Source organism: Aedes aegypti, chromosome 3 (genome assembly GCF_002204515.2).
Source record: "Aedes aegypti strain LVP_AGWG chromosome 3, AaegL5.0 Primary Assembly, whole genome shotgun sequence".
Lineage (NCBI taxonomy): Eukaryota > Metazoa > Arthropoda > Insecta > Diptera > Culicidae > Aedes > Aedes aegypti.
The window spans coordinates 105,387,808-105,410,277 of NC_035109.1; the positions used below are offsets into that span (position 1 = coordinate 105,387,808).

Below are 22,470 nucleotides of genomic sequence, written 5' to 3' on the forward strand. Positions count from 1 at the left end.
TAATCGCATCACCAAACGATGAGACAGTGGCCCTGATTATGGGTTTCACAAATTCATCGCACATCCAAAACAAGTTAGGACAGGTTTGCACAATGTTCACGAAAATCTTGTTCAACTTCGTACTGAACATCTCAAATGAATCACCCTGTCACAAAACGCCATACAGGAGACAGATTCTTCCTCTCCTTTGATAGGCTTTGCGCAGTGATCACACGCCGAAGTCATGATGAATTAGGCACATAGCGGAATTTGGGGCAAGTGTGCCATAGGGGCAAGTGTGCCACCCCTGATGTTTGTAAAAACTACAAACTATATTTTTTATTTGAGCTTAACAATATGTTCCCTTATAGTTCATAATAAAATGGTCAAAATATGACGCAAATTGCTCTATTTTTCACGTATTTACATCGACTGTTGTGAAAACCATAAAATTTCGGTGGTTTTTATAAGATTTCGTTGTTTCTAAATAGCATGGTGAGAGGTACACTAATAACGAATTTTTCAAACGTACTTTACATTGTGAAGCTATACAATTGTGTAAGTAATTGTGGCATTTGAACGAAAAAATATTTAGTTTTACATACAAAATCCATTTTGGTTGAAATCTTTACTTTTTGGGGCAAGTGTGCCACCTATTTGGTAAACAAAAATGGTTGGGGTGAAATTAATAAAAATGTAAACATCATCAACAAAATCATAATAATGAACCAAAATGAGGCACCAGTAGTGGTTTTGAAGTGTAGAAGAGGAATAGCGAACATTTTTGCCCCCGCAATGATTTTTTTTCTCCATATATTCGATAATAACATGGTTTTAGGCGTTTTAAGAACTATTTTACTTATTTTCATCAATATTTTACCTTTATTTAGTGCTGATCTAGTGTAATATTATACAGATCCTCCATAATGAAAGAGTAATTCATATATCGCATTGTATGGAGACAAAAATAACGATTTTAGTTATTCGAATTGACATGTAGATAGTTCCGCATGTGATGAACCTTGTTATAAAGCATCCCCTCATGACGGTAAACTTAAAAATATTTTTAAAATTGTCAATTAGGCTCTGCTTTGTTAGTAATATTATCAGGAAATAATGAAAATTTCATTACAAGTAGAATTACATGAATGATCATTCGGTGGCCGTCTTGCCCCATAAGGGTGGCACACTTGCCCCATAGTGTTGAAAATCAGGGTATTTTGGATGATATTTGAGGAGCTCCAAAACTAATACTTTTTGAAATTATTTTTTTTTTTTTTTAAATGGCACAGTGCTTATGAAAAGATGTGAAACTAATATCGTGAGGCTGAATTGGCGGGTTTTTTAAGGTTTAGACAGAGTTAGAGAACAATTTGCCTAAGGTGGCACACTTGCCCCAAATCCCGCTAAGATTCAGCAACGGTGGATTTTCAGTTAGGGCCGTCCATAAATGGGGACGGACCTGGTGTAGTGGTTAGAACACTCACCTCTCACGCCGAGGACCTGGGATCGAATCCCATCCCCGACATAGTCACTTATGACGTAAAAAGTTATAGTGACGACTTCCTTCGGAAGGGAAGTAAAGCCGTTGGTCCCGAGATGAACTAGCCCAGGGCTAAAAATCTCGTTAATAAAGTCAAACCAACCAACCGTCCATAAATGACGTAGCATTTTTTCACTGATTTTTTACACCCCCTCCCCCTCGTAGCATTTCGTCACATATGCTGATACCCCCCCCCCCCTTGGAAAATACGTAGCAAATCATGTACTCCCCCCCCTCTATCATTTTTTAATTCTTTTTCCTTAGCGTTTGGGTTGAAACAAAAATAATTGAATCCAGAATTTCATACAAAGTTTGATACTGACTGAAACGTAAGAATAATCTAACGAATAGTTTGTAAACAGTAGCGCTCAAAAGTAATTCAGAAAACAGTTTTGAATGAACTTACTTCCTGATTAAGTTACATAATTTTGGTTTCCTCTTTTATATATGCTAAGTTGTACTACTTTTGCTGTTGCTATCATGAAAAACAAGTTTACTGCTGCAAATATAGAAAAAAAATAAAAACCTTTGATGGGATTGATGACGTTAACAATAACGAGTAGGGGTTCAATTTATTTTATAATATATTCAACGGAAATTTCGTTATATTAGAGGATTGTTTTTTTTTTAATTAATCGTTGTTAGGAAATAGATTTCAATGAAAACGATCAACAAAATAACTTTATTTTAAATGGATCTTCGTAATTATTATCTAAATTCAAATCAGTGGCTAGATTTAGAAAAGATTACACTTGAAATATTTGAAATGTTGAAAAAATCTTAGCGATTATTATACAAATTATTCTTTTATCAATATTTCAGCTAAACTTTATTATCGTTCACCATACTGAAATAATCTCACACAACCTATGATGAAACAATTAAATAATGAATATAACATTTCTTCAAATTACCAAGTTATTAAGAGAATTGAACGATAGGGCAATTTTGATAACACTCGAATCTGTTGTCCTCATTAAAATTCAGGCTATTCCATCAAGAGCATTGATATATCAAAACAAAACGATGAGTTGATTAGGTGGAGATCTCCTGCAACATTGAACGCATAATTTACTGAACAAATATCTTGTTTTAATGGAATATTTGCCGAAAAGAGCATATATCAATAAAACTCCAACAGAAAATATGAATAAAACTAAAACAGTTTATTCCATGTCTTATTAACATGGGAAAAACCATGTTCTCCAAGTCGTTAGCATTGATTTTCAATTATATAATATTTACATAATTATTAAACAAAAAAAGTCGAGTCTAGTACACGACACTGAAGACGGCCTTACAGTTGAGGTTGAAATACGCGTATTTGTCAAAGGATACAAACTCTAGTGGAATTAAATGGAAAGGAGTAGAGTAGTTAATTCAGTGTTTCATTTCCTTAAAAAATACATTTGATTACATTTATCAAGAAAATCTAAAATTTCTTAGATTTCTTTTCAATCTTGTCATATGAATGTTTAGAAGCTGAATCATTATTTTATAACCCAAATTTATAAGTCAAACAAAAAAGCGTTTTTTTGCCGGCATGATTTTAAATGCTACGTCCACTAGCCAGGACCCCTCCCCCTCCCTCGTCACACATCGTCACAAATTCGTGAAGCCCCCCTCCCCTCTAAAAAGCTACGTCATTTATGGACGACCCCTTAGGCCCTTTTCAAATATTACACTTGAATTTGGATTCTGCAGTGTCTCGTTGTTTATTGTAGCACGGGAAACAACCACTACAGCCACCAGAACACATGCAATTCAATTCGGATATGGCAATTTACGCGAGAAAAAAACCAACCAATCACCAAACACTTTGGAAAGATATCGTGTGGCAGGTACGATGATACTCTATGCCCAGGAAAGTCAGGGAAATTCCCATTACGAAAAGATCCTGGACCGACCGGGAGACGAACCCAGACACCTTCAGCATGGCTTTGCTTTTAAGCCGCGGATTTAAACAACTTGGCTAAGGAGGTTCCCACTTCTTCCAAATTCGTCCCCAGTCCCCGAACACGTTCTCTTGATTTAACCCGTATAGGCCTGAGTGAAAGAAATATTACTAAAACTCTCACTGCTTAGCGAATACTTAACGGATTTCAATTAATTTTTGGCAGTATACTCGTACACATATCTAGTTTCTAAAAGTGGTCAAAGATTATCGGGAATGTTCCTGTGGCCGGAGTTATTGCGGTGAATCACTGGGTCAGGTCGAGTGACAAGGGTTTTGTGCTTCTGTGCCCATGGAGGCAGGCAAATTTCAAGTCACAGATAATTTCTAGAATCGGCTATAACGTGGCCACTATATCAAGGAGTTTTAAGAAAAATTCATCAGCGTAAACCTTCTGATAATCGATTAAATTGAATGATTATGTCAACTGCATTTGATTGTTCCTACAATTGACCGTTTTCGGGTCCCCGGCATGCCTCAAATTTATGATAAAGTGCACAATTTGTATCTTAATATCTGAAAAGCTTATGGGAACACATTTTAGTTAACTATTATTTTCAATCCATACTTTTAGAGATTTGAAATGGTTCAATACCGAACAAATCTAGAGCCGGTTCTTCAAGACATAATGCCCAAGTGGCCGCATCTGGTACACTCCAAATGGTGCAAAACTATTAATTTATAATATTGAATATCAGATCTTAATGATTTATGCAAAATATAATGGATGTAATTGCAAATAAATAAAGATAATTCGGCATGTCCCAAAAAATCGCCTTTTTCTACCTGACTTGACCCAGTGACCCCCCACAATAACTCAACTACAGGAGTAGTTTATGTGGGCCAGTATACTTACAAAAAATTGTTTGAATCCGTTAAATATTCGCTGAGTGATAAGGGTTTTAGAATTTTTGCTTTCACTTAGGCCTATACGGGTTAAAATGCTTTCAAAATCCTGAGTAACTTGATTTTCAATTGGACTAGGTTAGCCTGAAATTAAAATTATGCTTGCTCTCAAACTGCATAGCAATTTTTCGTTATTAGTTAATCATTTTTTTCCACATTCAATACCAAAATTGGATCTCGCGGATTTTTTTTCGGAATTTTTAAAAATTTTCAAAGAATCCTCCTCAGGAGGGGTCCATTTGAGAAATTTTATTTTCAAAATTTCTACTTTATAATTGAGTGAGACGTTTTCCTCACGTTTTTAAGACGGAGTAAGAGTTTAAGATAATCGGCTACAATCACGGATTCGAATTTTACTTCACATTTTGGTACTGCAACGCCCCTAGCTTCAACAATGGAATAAGTTAAAGTTTCGAGAGCATTGTCAATATCAAGTTTTGTTTGCAAAGAAATGTTAAAATCGAGATTACTATCGATACATGTTGCATATTTATTCAAGTCGGCTCGTAAATAATTAAAAGTGGAGCTGATAGGATTGAGAATCGCTTCATGGGATATTGGAAATGTAGCAGGGATATGATCAGAATCAAAATGAGCATGAGTAACCAGTAGGCTACAAAGCTGACTTGAGTCGGATAAGACCAAACCAAACGTAGACGGGTTTCTAAATGAGGAAAAACAAGTAGGGCCATCATGGAATTGAATTGATAAATATCCTGATGAGCACTCATCAAATGAAATTCTTCCGTCGGAATTACTTTGCGAATTATTCCATGAGCAATGTTTTCATGCAAGGCACCAATGACAATTTGTTTTACTTATTGTGAGTCAAAGTTTCAAATGATGAAAAAAGTTGATGTTTTATATGTTTATGGCTTCACCACATGCTCTATCTAGTCGGTCATTATGATCTTTTAAGTTTGGATTCAGGTTTCAAACAGATTTCGATAATAACTGCTATATGTATGTTATTAGCTGTTAGAAAATTAAACAGCTCGTCCTCTTAACCATTCAAACAACAAGCATTCCTTATCATGCATCAGAACATCAATAAGTTCTAGTATGACTTCACGAACCATTGAAAAATCCATCCAAATGTATCCACTCCATGGGAGAAAATTGCCTTCTGTTGCCAATTACATACTCGTGAAAGTCTTTCCATTCAACAAAAGCACTTCTCAATCTTTCCATTCACGTAAACCATTAATAAAACCCTTGTCACTTACCATCTGTACCCTCGGCAAAAATAGCTAGTATCCCACAGTGTAAACGTCTTCTTTCCCTTGCGACAAAAAAGATCTTTTAAACTTTGTTCTCCTTTTATCTTCACATATCCCCTACTCCCCATCTGCGTCTAGCGCAATGTGTTCGCCTCAGCTAATAGCCTATAAACGTGCAAATATTGAACAACCTCAAAACGGTACCAACAGCAAGAACAACGCTCTGATGGAGCCAGTGATAATGTTTTCTATGTGCCACCAACCATCAACACTATCTTCATCGTCTTCCATCAACGTCGGCGACATCAACAACGGTGTAGTTGAGGCATTGGAGCACGATTCCGACGACGTCCGATCTCCAATCCGAGTGTCACCTCATTGAAAAGCACTTCAACGGTAACCGGCATCGGTATCCTTTTTAACGGTAAAAAAGTTTTTGTGACTTTAAAAGATATAGAAAGCGCCAATTATAACCGAAAAGTGCACCATAGTAAATTGAGTAACGTACCAATGAAATAAACCATATTCTTTATAAACAAGCAAAAATGTTGTTAAGCTTGTTTATGGAGCACAATGCATATTTTATCGGTACCTACCTTGAAGGCAACAGCGTAGCGTCACGCTATTGCCGAGCGTTTCGTAGAGCTGGGGATTTTTTTTATTTCCGTACAAAGTGTCGCTTATTTTCCCGGAAAACTCAGTTGCAATTTTTTTGTTTTCCTCTGACACTACTTACTTTGAAAAATCATAACTCAAGAACGAAGTATCGAAGAAGTAATTTTTTTATGAAAAAGAAAGCAAATTTTCTCAGAAATAAAAAAAATATTAACTGGAAAAAGTTTCCCCAAAATTTTCCACCGTTGAGAAAATTCGTAAAGAAAAGCCGGAAAAACTATGCTCCAACTCGTGGAAAATTTACAAAAAAATATTTTTGAGAAGGTAATTTTATAAGCTTTAATCGCTGAAATTTTTGAAGTCTTACACGAGTTGGAACATAGTTTTCCCGGCTTTTCTTTACAAATTTTCTCAAAGGTGAAAAATTTTGTGGAAAACTTCTTCCAGTTAACATTTGTTTCTATTCCTTTAAAAATTTGCTTTCATTTTCAACAAATAAACCTTGTTTCTACGATGCTTCTTTCTTGAGCAATGATTTTTCCAAGAAAAGGCTCAAAATGGTACATTTGCACATTTTTTACAAAATTGGCCATAACTCAAAAACGAAAAAATACCATTTCATAAATTTCAGCGATTAAAATTTTTGAAATTACCTTCTCAAAAATTTTGTTATTGAAAACTTTCCACGAGTTGGAGCATAGTTTTTACGGCTTTTCTTTACGAATTTTCTCAACGGTGGAAAATTTTGTGGAAAACTTTTTCCAGTTAATGTTTTTTATTTCTGAGAAAATTTGCTATCATTTACATAAAAAAAACTTTGTTTCTATGATGCTTCGTTCTTGAGTTATGATTTTTCAAAGTAAGTAGTTTCAGGGGAAAATAAAAAAATTCCAACTGAGTTTTCCGGGAAAATAGGCGACCCTGAATTTTTCTCATTTTTTTTTATTCATATATTGATGAGCCCTGCCTGTGGAAAATGTTTCATGAAAATCTGAGACCTTTCGACCCAAACCCGTACGGAAATAAAAAAAAATCCCCAGCTCCATCTTCGTTGGACTTGGGCGATACTTCTCCAGTTACCCCGAACGTTAAGGAACACCAAGTTCTCTTCCACTGCGCACAGCCTGAACATCTACCTGATTCCCTGCTGAATGTTATTTTTGCAATTTTTTCTTCCGACATTCGCACAGACCCAGACCACTGAAGTCTGCCGTAGGGGGAGATCCCCCAGTACCGGACACTTAAGCCACTAAATTCATAATTCGAAAAATATTAATTTAATGGGCTCGTGTTACCCATTTATGATAAATATTATCAATTTTATAGTGTACAAAAATAAATTTGAAAATATAAATATGATTTTTGACATTGCATTTTGATGATGAATTTTAGTACCAAATTGATCGATAATGAAAGGTGGCACCCAATACCGGACACGATCTGGAAATGCCTCGAGTTCTGTAAATTTGATCATCATTGAATGTGTACACTATAAGAATAGTTTATAATTACCAATTCAATGCATTTGCAACATTTACAAGAACAATTTGAGTTTTTCTTAGTTTGCAAGATGCCTATCAAAAACCGCTTTTATATATGATGAAAAAAAGAACGTTTTCTGATATTGTTCTGAATGTTCATTCTTCTTAATTTTATTGCATGTTTGATACCATGATCGACGGAACCCATGAAAAATAAAAGTATTTTGAAACACTGATACAATAATTGCAATGATATCATATAACAAATCAAGCTGTCCGGAACTGAGGGACAGCAGGTGCTTAACCAAAATTGTAATTTGTCCATATTTAGTTCAAGTATGGTACATAATACATTCATACCATCAAATTAGGATTATGTTCGATCATGCTTGCGGGATCCAAAGTATTTTTTCATATTGAAAATAATTACTAAATAGGCTCAAAATTAAGGGGATACGTCAAATTTTTAAAGATTTTCAAACTTTTCTACTTTTTTAAAAAGGCATGCATATTTCAAGGATGTGTTATTCTACGCAAACATTAGTGTTATTTGTTCCATAGAAAAGAAAGAATCCCTTTTCAGTGTAATGAAAAATTGTGGCAGAAACAGTTTTTTTTTCAGTTTTTCTTAGCGGTGTAATTTTTCATGAAAAATATCATCCATTCCAACTTATAATTCATAAAAACCAATCCCATATCTTATTTTCAGATGTTTTAGAAAATTTGCAATTGCTTTGATAAAAATCTTTGTTTTTCTGATGCTTCGATTGAAATATGGGTTTTCAAAGAAAAGGCTTATATGGTCATTTTCCACAAAATTGGCCATAACTCAAAAACGAAAAAAAGTACATTTCAAAAAATTTAGCGATTAAAGTTTATGAAATTACCTACTCAAAAATATTTTTTTGAAAGTTTTTCATCAATTGGAACATAGTTTTTTCCGGCTTTTCTTTACGAGTTTTCTCAACGGTGGAAAATTTTGTGGAAAACTGTTCCCAGTTAATATATGTTTTTACTCCTGAGAAAGTTTGCTTTAATTTTCATAAAAAAAAACTTTGTTTCTACGATGCTTCTTTCTTGAGTTATGATTTTTCAAAAAAAAGGCTCAAAATGGCACATTTGCACATTTTTTACAAAATTGGCCATAACTCAAAAACGAAAAAAATACCATTTCAAAAATTTCAGCGATTAAAGCTTATGAAATTATCTACTCAAAAATTTTTTTTTTTTAATTTTCCACGAGTTGGAGCATAGTTTTTCCGACTTTTCTTTACGAATTTTCTCTACGGTGAAAAATTTGATGGAAAACTTTCCAGTTAATATTTTTTTATTCCTGAGAAAATTTGCTCTCATTTTCATAAAAAAAAACTTTGTTTCTTGATGCTTCGTTCTTGAGTTATGATTTTTCAAAGTAAGTAGTGTCAGGGGAAAACAAAAAAATCCCAACTGAGTTTTCCGGGAAAATAGGCGACCCTGAATTTTTCTCAATTTTTTTTATTCATATATTGATGAGCCCTGCCTGTGGAAAATATTTCATGAAAATCTGAGACCCTTCGGCCCACTTTGCACGGAAATAAAAAAAACCCCAACAGTCACATAGAGATTATACATGAGCCTTGCAATGTAGTAGCAATGAAATTTCTATCAGAATTCCCAAGTAACATTGGTAGCTGAAAACAGCTTTTTCAGCTTAAATGATGTGTATACAACCTCTTTTCAATAGAATAAGCTTGTATTTAGCTGTCAATGTTAGCTGGGATATTTTCTGACTATTCACCCAATATGCAATATTAGCTGTACAAAATTTCAGTCTCACTGTTGCAATGGCGGTTCGGAAAAAACCTTCTCTCCCCATCTGCGCGCATAGCCAATGACTATCTTGACACCTTGTTTTGGGCAATCTCAGAAGACCTTAACTAAGCTCTCATAGAACTCATCCTTCATGTCATCGGAATTATCGTTTGTTAGCGCATATATACTGATCAGGCTTTAGTTTAAGAAACCTTGCTCTTCATTCTCAACGCACAGATACAGTCGCTTACCGGTTTCAACCAAATTACTCGCTTCACCTGCTTCCCAACTCACTGCTTTGCCAATTCCACGTTCTGGTCTGTCGATGCCGCTGTAGTAGATGTGGTACCGTAAATTCGGGTGAAATTGATCGGTAGGGTAAAATTGATCACCGAGTCACACGATTTTGTTTCTTACTAATAGAGCACCGATATCAGTGTTAACTGTAGTAAACGAACGTTACATGAGCCAATGAGGCTCACCGTCGTACTTGTTTTCTTGCATTCAGTTGATTGAAATTGACAACATTATAGAAAACAGATCAGAAAAACCGTGAAAACTGATCAATTTCACCCGAATTTACGGTACTTGAATGAAGTGTTGGCGCATGTTGGCGTTCTCCGGTTTTCGGTCAGCATATTTCTTGGACGCCGACATTCCGCAGTTTACGAGCCAGCAGCTCAACATGCGTGGGTTCATTCAATGTTCTCACGTTCCAAGATCTGACTTTCCAATCATTGTCTTTTATCCTTCGGCTTCGGACCTGTACCTCTATTTCTCAAATGTTTCATGTTCTTTCGGACATGCCGTTAATCGCTAGCAGTGTAAATTTTTACATTATTGATACATTACTGAATTTGCTACTACACACTTTTCGTCTACACTGCGGAACACGGTTTTGTCTCAAGCACCAAAATACCACTATTAACTTAATTAGGGATTGCTGAATCCAGTGCAATTTTCAGAAATATCATAGCACGTCTAGTTTTTGAGATATTAGCTGTAGAAAATGCTAAATTTGACTATTTCAGGCAACTTGCATGCAAGTTTGCCAGCTTGTATGGCAATTTATTTGCTTAATTTGCCTCAGAACTCATACTTCATGTGTATAACAATACTTTTAAACAAAGTTCATAATACTTCCTATGCTCAAAAGTTAGTTTTTGTTGGTTTAGAAAAGTATTGTATTTTACCATATAAGAGAAACGAAGAATTTTGCATGGAGACTGTAAACATGTTGACAAAATCGATTTAAACTAAATTTACCGTGCAATTTCCACCAAATTATATTTTAAATGAAAGTTTAAGTCCTATTTTGCATGCTTGGTGGATTACATCCCTAAATTTTTCGATAAATGATTGTTTAATTTTTATGTAAACATCGATAAAACCAGTGTTTTATGCATGTTTGACGATCTATAGCTAAAAATTGTGACGTGCTGGAACATTTCTGAGAACGGCATCAGATTCAGCAGCCCCAAATATACTAGAGACACATAATTTGATCCTTGAGACAAGCAAAAATGTCATTTTTGTTACGCTGTGTTATTTACGGAGCTTTTCTTATATTTTAATGTTCCATTAAATAGGCTGCCTCTTTGTACCTGTAGGACGGTGTGCGAACGGCGCGGAGTCACCAAGTCAGGATGACTTTCCACAACTTCGACGACGTTGGCAGTGGCACGATAGAATCGAACTGGACAAACGCCACAACCACTGCCAGGACCACGACCACCCTCCTCACAGCACTTCTGACGACTTCCCTCGGGACGTCATCGTCGGAACTTGGTGTTGTTCCATCGACCGCCACATCCACCTTGCTGGATACCGGTTGGTGGACTGACTACGGAAATGGCACCGCGCTGGAGGGATACGCTGGCGTTAGTGCGAGGTGGCCATTCACCGGTGAAAACTATTCGACCCACGGAAATCATGGACTCACCGGAGCGGAGGAAATCGTACCACCGTACGACCGGTGTGATCCAAGAAACGAAAACTTCCAGTGCACCGTGCAGGAGTTTCTCGAGTACGCCCGGGGACCCCAGCAGATGCCGCTGTCGACAGCGCTGTTGGTAAGTACCTAAGTGAAACTTTTCCGATGAAGGTTTAAAACGAGCGAATGGTGTGCGGTTTAGTGGTGTTAAATGCATTGGGGGATAACACTACTGGTGTAATGATTTGCAAATTGAAATATGGAGTGGGGATTTTTTTAGCCGATTCATACGACTTCTTACGTTAGAGGAATTTGGAGCAAGTGTTCCATAGGGGTGTTACTTTTACAACAACGATATTTTCTTCTCTCTGAGTTTGACAGTATGTTCCCTCATAAGGCTGAGTACAATGTACAACATTTTATGGAAATAACTATATTCTTTCATGTATTTTTATAGAAGCAATTCTCTCTGAGAATTCCAATTTTATGCATATGCTAAAACTAAAGGGTTTTCGTTTCATTTTTTTTTTTCAATTTGGTGGACCTCTTGTACGCCAGCTAGCTAATCAGTTTGCATTTGCACCCATTTTTTATAAATCTTAGGTAATTCTTAACGTAATATGTGTCATATTTCCCTTGGAACACATGGTAAATTTAGTGGCATGGATGTAGCTTTTTTCAAGTTAAGAAAAATTTAACGGCCATCTTGAATTTCGTCTTATAACCGTTTTTTCACCATGAGCGCACCGCCCATTTTGAGTTCTGAGCTCAGAATCAGAGCATCTAGGTGAGTAAGGGTATTTACCCTATGAAATGAACGATTTTCTTAATCATTTTCTACGATTTTGACGTATATGGCGAGTATTCAACGCAAACATTCTTGTTTTTGCACAACAAAGAAACACGTTTTCAATCCTTGTTTTATTCTTCGAGTCGAGTAAAGTCAAGTCTCCCGAAATTTGAAGCTCTCCGTAATATGATTTTCAAAGGTACAGTCAAGAAGATAACATACTCAGTTATCAAATATTGAAGAGCAGATTACTTGATTTCTTACCATTTCGTTTTCAATTTCTGCTGTGGTGTCCAGTGAATTGATAAGGCAAATAGCACATAACATATGTGGAACTCAGAAGCCACATCAAGTTGAAAAGTTGTACCCACTTTCAGTTGCTGGCAATTTTGACAAGAATCTTTAATGAAGTTCTACACAGTGGAGAGTAACCCAGTTGTTTAAAACTTTCAAGAGTAATTCCCGTGTTCAAGGGAGGAGACCCACAGGACTCCAGTAATTACAGACCAATTTCTACCATTTCAGTATTTAGTAAAATCCTAGAAAAACTTTTAACTACACGAAAAACCAGTTTCATGAATCACAACAACGTATTTTACTGCAATCAATTTGGGTTTAGGAAAGGCTCTAGTACTGAAACCGCTTGCATAGAATCAGTTGACGATATCCTTCGTGCTTTTGACTCTAAAAATATTGTAGGTGGGTTGTTCATTGATCTACGCAAAGCATTTGACACGCTTGACCATAACATTCTCAAATCTAAACTAGGACGCGGAATAGCTAGCGATCTGTTGAATAGCTATTTAAGCTCTAGGTCACAGTATGTTGAAATTCTTGCCCAGCGAAGTTCAGCATGTCCAGTAACAGTTGGTGTACCTCAGGGAAGCAGCTTAGGCCCACTGTTGTTTCTGTTGTATATTAACGACATGGGCAATCTTACTTTAAAAGGGAAACTGAGATTATTTTCCGATGATGCTGCGTCCTTCTATGTTGGTAGAAATGTTTCAGATGTAAGGGGTCTCATGCAGGTAGATTTGAATATTCTTAATGACTTTTTTAAACAAAATGTCCTATCAATGAATGTTTCTAAAACAAAATCAGTTGTATTCAAATCTCAACATAATCGCATTTCCACTGATTTACAGTTGCATTTAGAACAGATACCAGTAGAACAAGTTAAAGAATATAAATATCTTGGGCTAATTTTGGACGAAACGTTGTCATGGCGAGCACACATAGAACACCTAATGAAAAAGTTGTCCCCATTATGCGGCATTCTGCGTAAAATCTCGTATTTTGTTCCAGTACAAGTTTTGTTGAAGATATGTTTTGCACACTTACACTCTAGATTACAATATTTACTTAGTATTTGGGGATCTGCTCCAAAAACAACTATACGCAAACTTCAAATTATTCAAAACAAGGCGTTAGAAAATGTTTATAAATTACCTTACAGCTTTTCAAAATCTCAACTGTACATGGAAAAAGCAAAAAATATACTCCCTTTGCTCGGGTTACACGAATACAAACAAATTGTTTACATTTATAAAATTACTAAAATTACAGGAACTCATTCGAATCAAATAATTCCTAGGCCAAATCATAGCCATTATACTAGGCAGTCTAACGACTTCCAAAGGCATAGAATTAGAACAGAATATGGAAGGAAAAGAATTACGTATGCTGGAATAATCCTATATAATAATTTGCCGGATGATATAAAAAAATATGGGATTGTTTACAAAAAGATTAAAACAATACTTAAGTGAAAATTTAATGCGGTACATTCAATAATTTATTAAAGATTAACAAATAAGTTCTAATTACAGTTTTGCTACATATTAAAGAAATCATTAGCCTACCCTTCAAAGAACAAAATGTTCATTGGGTTAGCTAGTAGGAATAAAATTCTTTGTATGTATTATTGAAAAGACAAGCAGGTTTTGTGCCTCAAGGAGAAGTAACATCTGAGACAGTTACACTCCTTGGGGTTTTTCCCTGCTTCAATAAATAAATAAAATGATTCAAGTGGTATATCTAGTAAGACATTGAACTGTCATTGCCAACGGTAAACGAAAACCATATGATTCGAGCAATAGACCAGTTGCTGCAAGGGGCCTTCCTTAGCCGAGTGGTTAGAGTCCGCGGCTACAAAGCAACGCCATGCTGAAGGTGTCTGGGTTCAAATCCCGGTCGGTCCAGGATCTTTTCGTAAAGGAAATTTCCTTGACTTCCTTGGGCATAAAGTATCATCGTACCTGCCACACGATAAACGAATGCAAAAATGGCAACTTTGGCAAAGAAGGCTCTCAGTTAATAACTGTGGAACTCATAAGAACACTAAGCTGAGAAGCCGGCTCTGTCCCAGTGGGGACGTTAATGCCAAGAAGAAGACTAGTTGCTGCAAAGATTGCAGACATTAAGATCGGGGAACGCTGAAAAGCAATGTCTGACGATATAACACTTCTTTTTGATAATATGTATACGTTTTCTTTCATAATCTCCAATATTTATGTGTCATAACCACGGAATGTGATCTGATTGAAAAAAATATTTCCTGTCAAAATAATTCCTGTTTATTAACGTGAAAAAGCTTTTGTTTTTCAAAATCCTTCCGTTCATTCATCTAAAAATACTTCATGTCAGAAACAACATCGATAGCTTATACATTGACTCAATTATCTCGGATATGAGAGACCGAAATCTAATTCTAAAGCTCCACCAAAAATAATTATTTCCATTCCTTTCGAAGCCACTCTGAATATATGTTATATTTGATTCATTTCAATACAACACGCTAAACTTGTTCCGCTCAAAAATGAGTGAGGCACATATTCTGTGCAAAGGGGGCTGTACACAGTTTTGTGCAAACGGTGGTATATAAAACAAAATGAGTGAATTGCGCACAAAAGAAAAATGATTGCGGAAATCGCTTCCACTTTTGTTTTGCTTCTGAAAACAAAAAATATTCAAGTAGCCGAAGCGGAAGCAAATGGGGAAAAACTTCGCATTTGCGATCATCTTCCGGCTTTTCGCTAGAAAAAAAATCCCAGAAAACTTCCCATCTTATCAACGGCCAATGGATTACCTGCTTTTCTCATGTCCACAGTTGATCAGCAGATGTTTTCTCATTTCATTTTGTATGGGGAAAGTCATCTAACTGCAAATATCTCCTAAATGAAAGCTTTAATCGAAAAAATATTTGGTAGAAGTGAAAACTATAATCATTGCGTACAACCGGTACCAAATATTTTTTCGAAAATAGTTTCCAATTTTATGAAACAATGGGCCGTATGAATAAAATGTAGTAAAGTTGAGTTTACTACATTCTCGGTAGTAAACGCTATATGTGGAACACGAGTGGAACATGTTTGTGTCATTTTCCTTTCTACACCTTTCGAACATACTACAAACAACGCATTGCTATGAATGAAGGTAGCATTTACTACAAAGCTACTGGTAGTTAGCTTCAGAGGTTGCTACACATGCTTTGAGATTGCGGAATTGAATGGAATAATTTACTTTTGAGTAAAAATCATGGGAAAACGATATGAGTTTTGATATTTCGGAAGGTATTTTGAGTTTTGCTTAGGAATTTTGAGGTTACGAAAACATTCGCCCCGCCAATGCTGAGATTCCGGTATGATTACCGGCAGTAGCAATTTGTAATATCCGTGTGAATTCTGGCATTACTATGGCATAATTATGTTATTTTCTAGGAATTTTAGGATGTTGGTAGGAATTCATATATTTATAATGTAATTCTGAATTTTACGTGTAAATACTGACATCTCAGATTCTCAGATTTCCTTTGGAATTCCGGAATTCCTGTAGGAACTTTAGGATTCCGATAGGGATGTCGGATTTCCAGTTCCGTTGGAATTTCAAAGCAAAGCTTTAATATAAACCTTTTGAATGTCGGTAAATATTTTAAAGATTTCAATGGGATTTTTTGTGAAATCGATAAGGATTTTAATTATTTCAAAGGTAACCCAGGTGTTTAAGGGGAGATCATCATTGAATTCTAACGACTACCAATGGAATCACTACAATTCCCATAAAAATCTCTACATTCTAAGTTCTAGAAATTCCAAGGATACTATCAAAAACCCCACCAAAATAACGAGAATATCACAGAAACACTTATAACTTCCGAAATTCAACATGCTGTTAAGAACACAAACGGGGAGCATCAAAATTCTACCGCAATCTCACCAGAATCTCAGTACTGTTGCTAGAAAATATGTGGTTCCTAATTTGATAGCTGTAATCTCAAGATCTCCTCATAGATGTTAAGCTAATATCAAAAAAAAATTAAAAATTGGCGTTGGCGAAGACCGAAAACCACCCAGAAAATTCTTTGATGTACCATCATCATAAAATCATAGACATAAAGAGAATACCAGACTAATCGCAAAATTATACTACAAATATTGTCAAATTACAGCACCTTCATGATTGTGTGCAAATTGTCGCTTAATCGATTAGATTCCATGCATTTCCTTCATATGCGTGATTGTATTAATTTTAAGCGTCACTCTGAATAGATTGTTCTTTACGTGCAGCATCACTCTGCATTCTGAATGGAAATTTCTTAACGTGCAGCTTCAGTCACCGCTCATGTTCGAAAGTAGTAAGTACTACATGTTCGAAAAGTTTTTTATTCATACCAAAAGTGTAGTAAACTTTGTGGATTTTGTTTTTGAGTAGATGCTACATGTAGTAAAGTTCAATGTTTTTTATTCATATCACCCAATGCGTTAGATGCATTTCGCCATACAAATATTTACCGCGTTACCTTTAAGGTGAAGATGAATCGAAGCCAAACCTCAAATTTTCAAGAGCACGGATCTGGAGAACCGAGCACCCGTTTGAGCTGAAAACATAATCGATTGGTCACCACCAGCGAGTGACTAATCGATTAGGTTTTTAGCTTAAACGGATGTTCGGTTCTCCAGATCCGTGCTCTTGAAAATTTGAGGTTTGGCTTCGATTCATCTTCACCTTAAGCGATTTTTCGTACAAGTGCGTTACTGTGTGACGAGTAGCGAATCAGGGCATGCATATAAGTCCTTATTTGCTACCGTGCGGGAGATGATTGACAGTTCCGTTTCCATCGATCCCCGCACAGCCAAAGACCAACAAGTCGGCTACTCACAGAATGAGTGCGACTTGCACAGAAGTTTCACTCAGTCAGCCAATTCTGCATTGGTTGCCGCATGCTGTTTAGTTTGAACACATGCGCTGCGTAGAGCTGGCTTAGCGTGAATGTCGATTGATGTATTGGTGGTATAACACTTATGACATTTCGATGTCCTTATGCAAATATTAAAGTGGGTATCACTTCTTGAGCTCGAGTTCCACTTATGTTATGTGCAAATAGGCAACTATGAAAGCATATTTCCCAAGCTGTGTTTCAACGGAAATATTGCGATATATGTAGAAATTTGGGTGTCTTTTAAGTTTTGATCCAAATTTAAAATAGGTTTCAGTTATTATTACCTACAGCAGCGTTAGGTTCTAAAATTTAAATCATTTGTTTTCAGAGCTCGAAGCATTAGAAAAAATAATCCCTTATTTGTACCATTTTTCAGTGGAACCCAGATTGGAAGGTACATTAGACAAGAATGACATAGATACTCTCCCAAAATGCCACATCATGTCCCGAAATCGTAATTATTGTTCTGTAAATGGTGTGCGATTGCCACATTGGGCGCGTATCTTTTTCGTTTGCCGTCTGCTTATCACTCACAGAATCGTTTCCCTCCGAGTAACCGCAAAAAGGATCATAAACAACCCACTGCTCTGAGCCGTCGACTGCGGGTTAAACTGTCAAGCAGATGAAAATTAATTACTTCGCGCGCTTGCTTAATGCTTGTCGATAAATATTTATCAAAATCTTTCGGTCCCGACAAAAAATGAACCGGAACAATCGCGGAACAACGCATAAGCTTACGGCCATGGGCGTAGTCAGAGGGGATCAATATTTTGTTGACTTTTTCATGAAATTATTTGAATTTCTTTAAAAATAAATTCAATGATTCCTCTAGCAATTTTGATAGGATTTTTTTCTGAGAATTCTCCCTGAAAACCTTCGATGAGTTTCTAAGAGAATATTTGTGATTTTTCTCAAACATTCCAGAAAATTTAATCACGAATTTTTCCAACAAATTCTTGCATTGATTCATACAAAACACATTAGGAAGTTGTTTTTATTTTTTGTATGACAATAACACCAATGGACCTATGCATGAGTTCACTAATTTGACGTTTGAGTGATGCTGAATTCACTGGTTTCCATGGTCACATAAAAAAACGGCACCGCCTTAACGTTAATGAATGTGTGCATAGTAGGGTGCCAATGGAATGTATGGGAAAAATTTTGCCATCGAATTTCAAAAAATGGTAGTGCTCAAAAGTTTTGTCTCCTCGAAAAAAGTCCCCATGCAAAATTTGAGCTCAATCGGACTTCATTAAGTGGACCCCCAAAGCGGTCAAAGTTTGGCTTTTTTGACCCATGAAAAATCTCCGAAATCGAAATTTTTTTTTGATGCCAGATGTTTTAGAAATGCATGAAACGACGAGATCTGGTGTTATTTGGAAAATTTTTTTTTTTTTTAAATCGACCTTTTGGGACTTCGGAAATTTTTGAGTTAGTGGAGTGAACTGAATATGAAATGAACGATTTGAATTCAATTGCTGAGAAATTCAAGGCAATAGTATTGAAACATATCCTATATCATTGTTGGCCACTGAAAGCATATTATATGTGATATTTCATTAGGGTGGTTCATTTAATTTCCAATAGGGTGGTCATTTTTGTAAAAAATAAAAAAAAATTAAAAATAGAATTTTAATTGAATATTGAAGACAATAGTATTGGAATATCTCTCACATTACACTAGTTTACAACATTTCTGAACTTAGTAAGCTGAGCTCCATTTTCAATGTAAAATCGTACGCTGAATCCAAAAAAAATGTCAAAAAAATTCACAGTAGAACCGTTTTTGAGATACGCTCAATATTTGATTTTTTTGGTTTTTCAAAAAAGTACATTTGCTAAAATTGATGTATCTCCGGATTTAGAGCACCAAATCTAAACTTTTTTTAGCAAAATAAAGCTTATTAAATGTGCTTTCTACCGTCTGAACATCACTTTGTTACGGTTTTCTAGATATTTATGGCATAATCAAATTTTTTCGATATTTTTGAGTAAAATTTAACCAAATTTTCAACTTTTAGCTAAGTTTTAAGCACGATGCTGATGTTTTAAAATTCGTTTATCATGTTGAACTCAAGGTATGTAAAAAACCAAAAGAAAAAAGTACCTAATGACTGAAATCGGTTAAAAATTGAAGATGTTATGGCATTTTTTGTAGAACACTTGAATTTTGAAGTTTTTACGATTTTCAAGCGATCTCAACAACATGAAGAAAATTTAATGCATTTTCATTTAGATTTGCTTAAACTTTCAACAGTTAATAAGTCTTAGTTAAGATTTAATGTTGTGTTATCAATCCATAATTTTAGATCACGACTAATCTGTAAAAAGGGCGTGTGTATTAACAGAGCTTCTACTTCACTCAGAACATAAGTTTTATCTCTACTTATTATCTCTACAACAATCAGTTCATTTCATATATTTCAAAGCTTCCTTAAATTAAGCTATAAATTCACATGTAAAAAATATATGTTTAAAAATGGTTGTTTGAATCACTCCGTCTGTTATGCTTGCAATTTGTTTCTCGAAAGAGAAACCAACAATAATCGCCCATCATCGCTTCATCCCAAAATCCTTGATAACGACGTTCCATTATTTTCATTTGCTGATGAAAACGTTCCCCGTGCTCATCGCTTTCGTCGCCGAGGTTTTCAGGGAAAAAGTTCAAATGCGAGTGTAGGAAATGTATCTTCAGAGACATATTCACACCTGTTAAAATAAAATGTAAAATTTTACAGCTGAAAGTAAATAAAACAAAACTTTAAAATTTACCCATTCTCTTGTAGTTTTTGAGTAAATCGGCTACAATTTCTTCATAGTCTGGGCTCCTGGTGTTCCCCAAATACTCCGCAACTACACGCTGGAACGATGTCCATGCTTCGGCTTCATGATTGTTCAATACGGTGTAGAAATCTTCATCGTTTAACATTTTTTTAATTTGAGGACCAACGAACACACCTTCCTTAATCTTGGCATCCGACAAGTTTGGAAAAATGGATTTCAGGTATCCGAAAGCTGGTCCTTCCTTGTTAAGCGCCTTTACAAAATTCTTGAACAACCCAAGCTTTATGTGCAGTGGTGGGAGTATTATCTGTTCCTTCGCTACGAGAGGATGGCACCTTACATTCTCTTGACCAATTGTAAAAGACTTTCGTTCGGGCCAATTTTCCCGGACGTAATGTTGTTTACGTGCTCGGCTATCCCATTTGCAAAGAAAACACATGAACTTAGTATATCCCTGTTGCAAGCCAGTCAACATTGCAACAACTTTGAGATCTGAGCATATTTTCCAATTATGTTGGTTGTACCATATCAGGTCAAGTATAAAAGCCATTGATTCGTATGATTCCTTCATGTTCACGGCATGAACTAGCGGAATCGAAGGCTTATTGTTCCCTTGATGCAGCAGAACAGCTTTTAAACTTAATTTACTACTGTCGATAAACAAACGCCATTCAGAAGGATCATATGGTTCACCGAATTCTTCAAACAAGCCTCTTATGTCATGGCAAAAGCAAGCACTGTCTTTTTTGGAAAAATATTTTCCAAATTTTTCATGACGCTTTCTGTAGGAAGTAACTTTTGTATCAGCAGAAAGAAAGTTTCGTTCCATCAAGCGCGATGCCAACAATTCTGATTTTTCTTTTGATAAGTCCAAGTCCCTTATCAAGTCATTGAGTTCCGCTTGTGTAAACAGCATCGGCTTTCTTTCGTATTCCACGTCGCTTTCATCAAAGGGTGGTTCGTCACTGTCATCCACTGAAGGCTCTCGTTTTCGCTTTGGACAAACAGGATAAGGAGATGAATCTTCATGTGGAATCGGTTTTGTCATTGATTGAACTTGTGGATATTCAACTGCTTTGTGACGTCCGTGTTGCATGACTTTGGTTAAGCAGAAATAACAATCCGCTGCATGACAAAATGGTTGGCGCCATATTGTCGGTACAACAAAGGACAAATGGCGGCTGGTACAAGATTTGTTAGTTAGTTAGTAAGTAAAAAGCACTTGTTAGTCATTTGAATGTAGAAAATCAAATAATTACCTTTCTCCAGACATCCATCTAGCCAACATGTTTTGCACGAACTACACACAACGTTTGGAGTCCACGTTTTGTCGAGCTTTTTGGGATCAGTTTTGAAATAAAGCCGATATGCAGTTGGCAATGAACTAGTAAAATTTACCGGTGTCGTAAAAATGTAGTTTCCGCAGACGAAACAATTTTTTTGCGGATCATTTTTGCACTTATGTTCACGCTTTGCCGCACATTGTTTCACTATGTTCAACAAACAGTACTACCTGACAACAATGTTTTCCCTGCGACGAAAATGCTGCCAAAATCATTTTGTCATAACAAAGTTATAACGTTCAAACGCCAAACAGACAAGCAGCATAAACTTATCATTAAACTGGAAACCACATCAAAAATAGTTATAACCACATCAAAACAGTTAAAGGACCAAACATTTCAGGAATCAGTCAGGAATTTATATTTCTTGTATCACATTAATCGCCATGATCATTCAGCCGTTGAGCCAGCAACACTGAAGAAAGCTTGACATCGCAGTAGCCTGAACTTTCGTATGCCATAATTGAACACGGATGGCTTCGGAAATTTTTCTTTTAAGTTGCATACAGTATGTAGCCAAGGCGGATACATCTTTCACGTTCTCAAATGAGCCCATGGCCTTATTTTATACACGTATTCATTGTAGTTTGTTTGCTGCATTTAATATTGAATCATAAAAAGTTCATCATCATCATTATTAGCTTGAAATATATCAAGACTCCATGTTAGTAAAACTGGCCTTTTTTAATATATACGCAAACACATAAATTCTGCTTTTACATACGCCCTTTTCATTAATTAGTCGTGATCCAAAATTAATAATTGATAAAACGGTTAACAAAGCATGGAATCTGTACTAAGAGTCATTCAAAGTGAAAGGATTTAGTGAAATTTATATGGATTTCGTCTTGTTGTTTTAAAAGGTCAAAACTTCAAAATTCAAGTGTTCTACAAAAAATGCCATAACATC

At 35.8% G+C, this 22,470-nt stretch overlaps 1 protein-coding gene across 3 annotated transcripts in view; it reads left to right on the plus strand.

Annotated features, from left to right (window-relative positions):
* The window catches only part of LOC23687755 (G-protein coupled receptor 39), a 339,479-nt gene that overhangs the window by 70,246 nt on the left and 246,763 nt on the right, over window positions 1-22,470 (plus strand). Inside the window, exons 4-5 of one of the 3 annotated variants that reach the window (XM_021850745.1) lie at window positions 5,741-6,026; window positions 11,079-11,561. In XM_021850745.1, coding sequence (XP_021706437.1) covers window positions 11,136-11,561 — 426 coding nt within the window. In that variant the 5' untranslated portion in view covers window positions 5,741-6,026; window positions 11,079-11,135. The remainder of the gene's footprint in view (window positions 1-5,740; window positions 6,027-11,078; window positions 11,562-22,470) is intronic. The other 2 variants (XM_021850747.1, XM_021850746.1) reach the window with 2 other exon arrangements.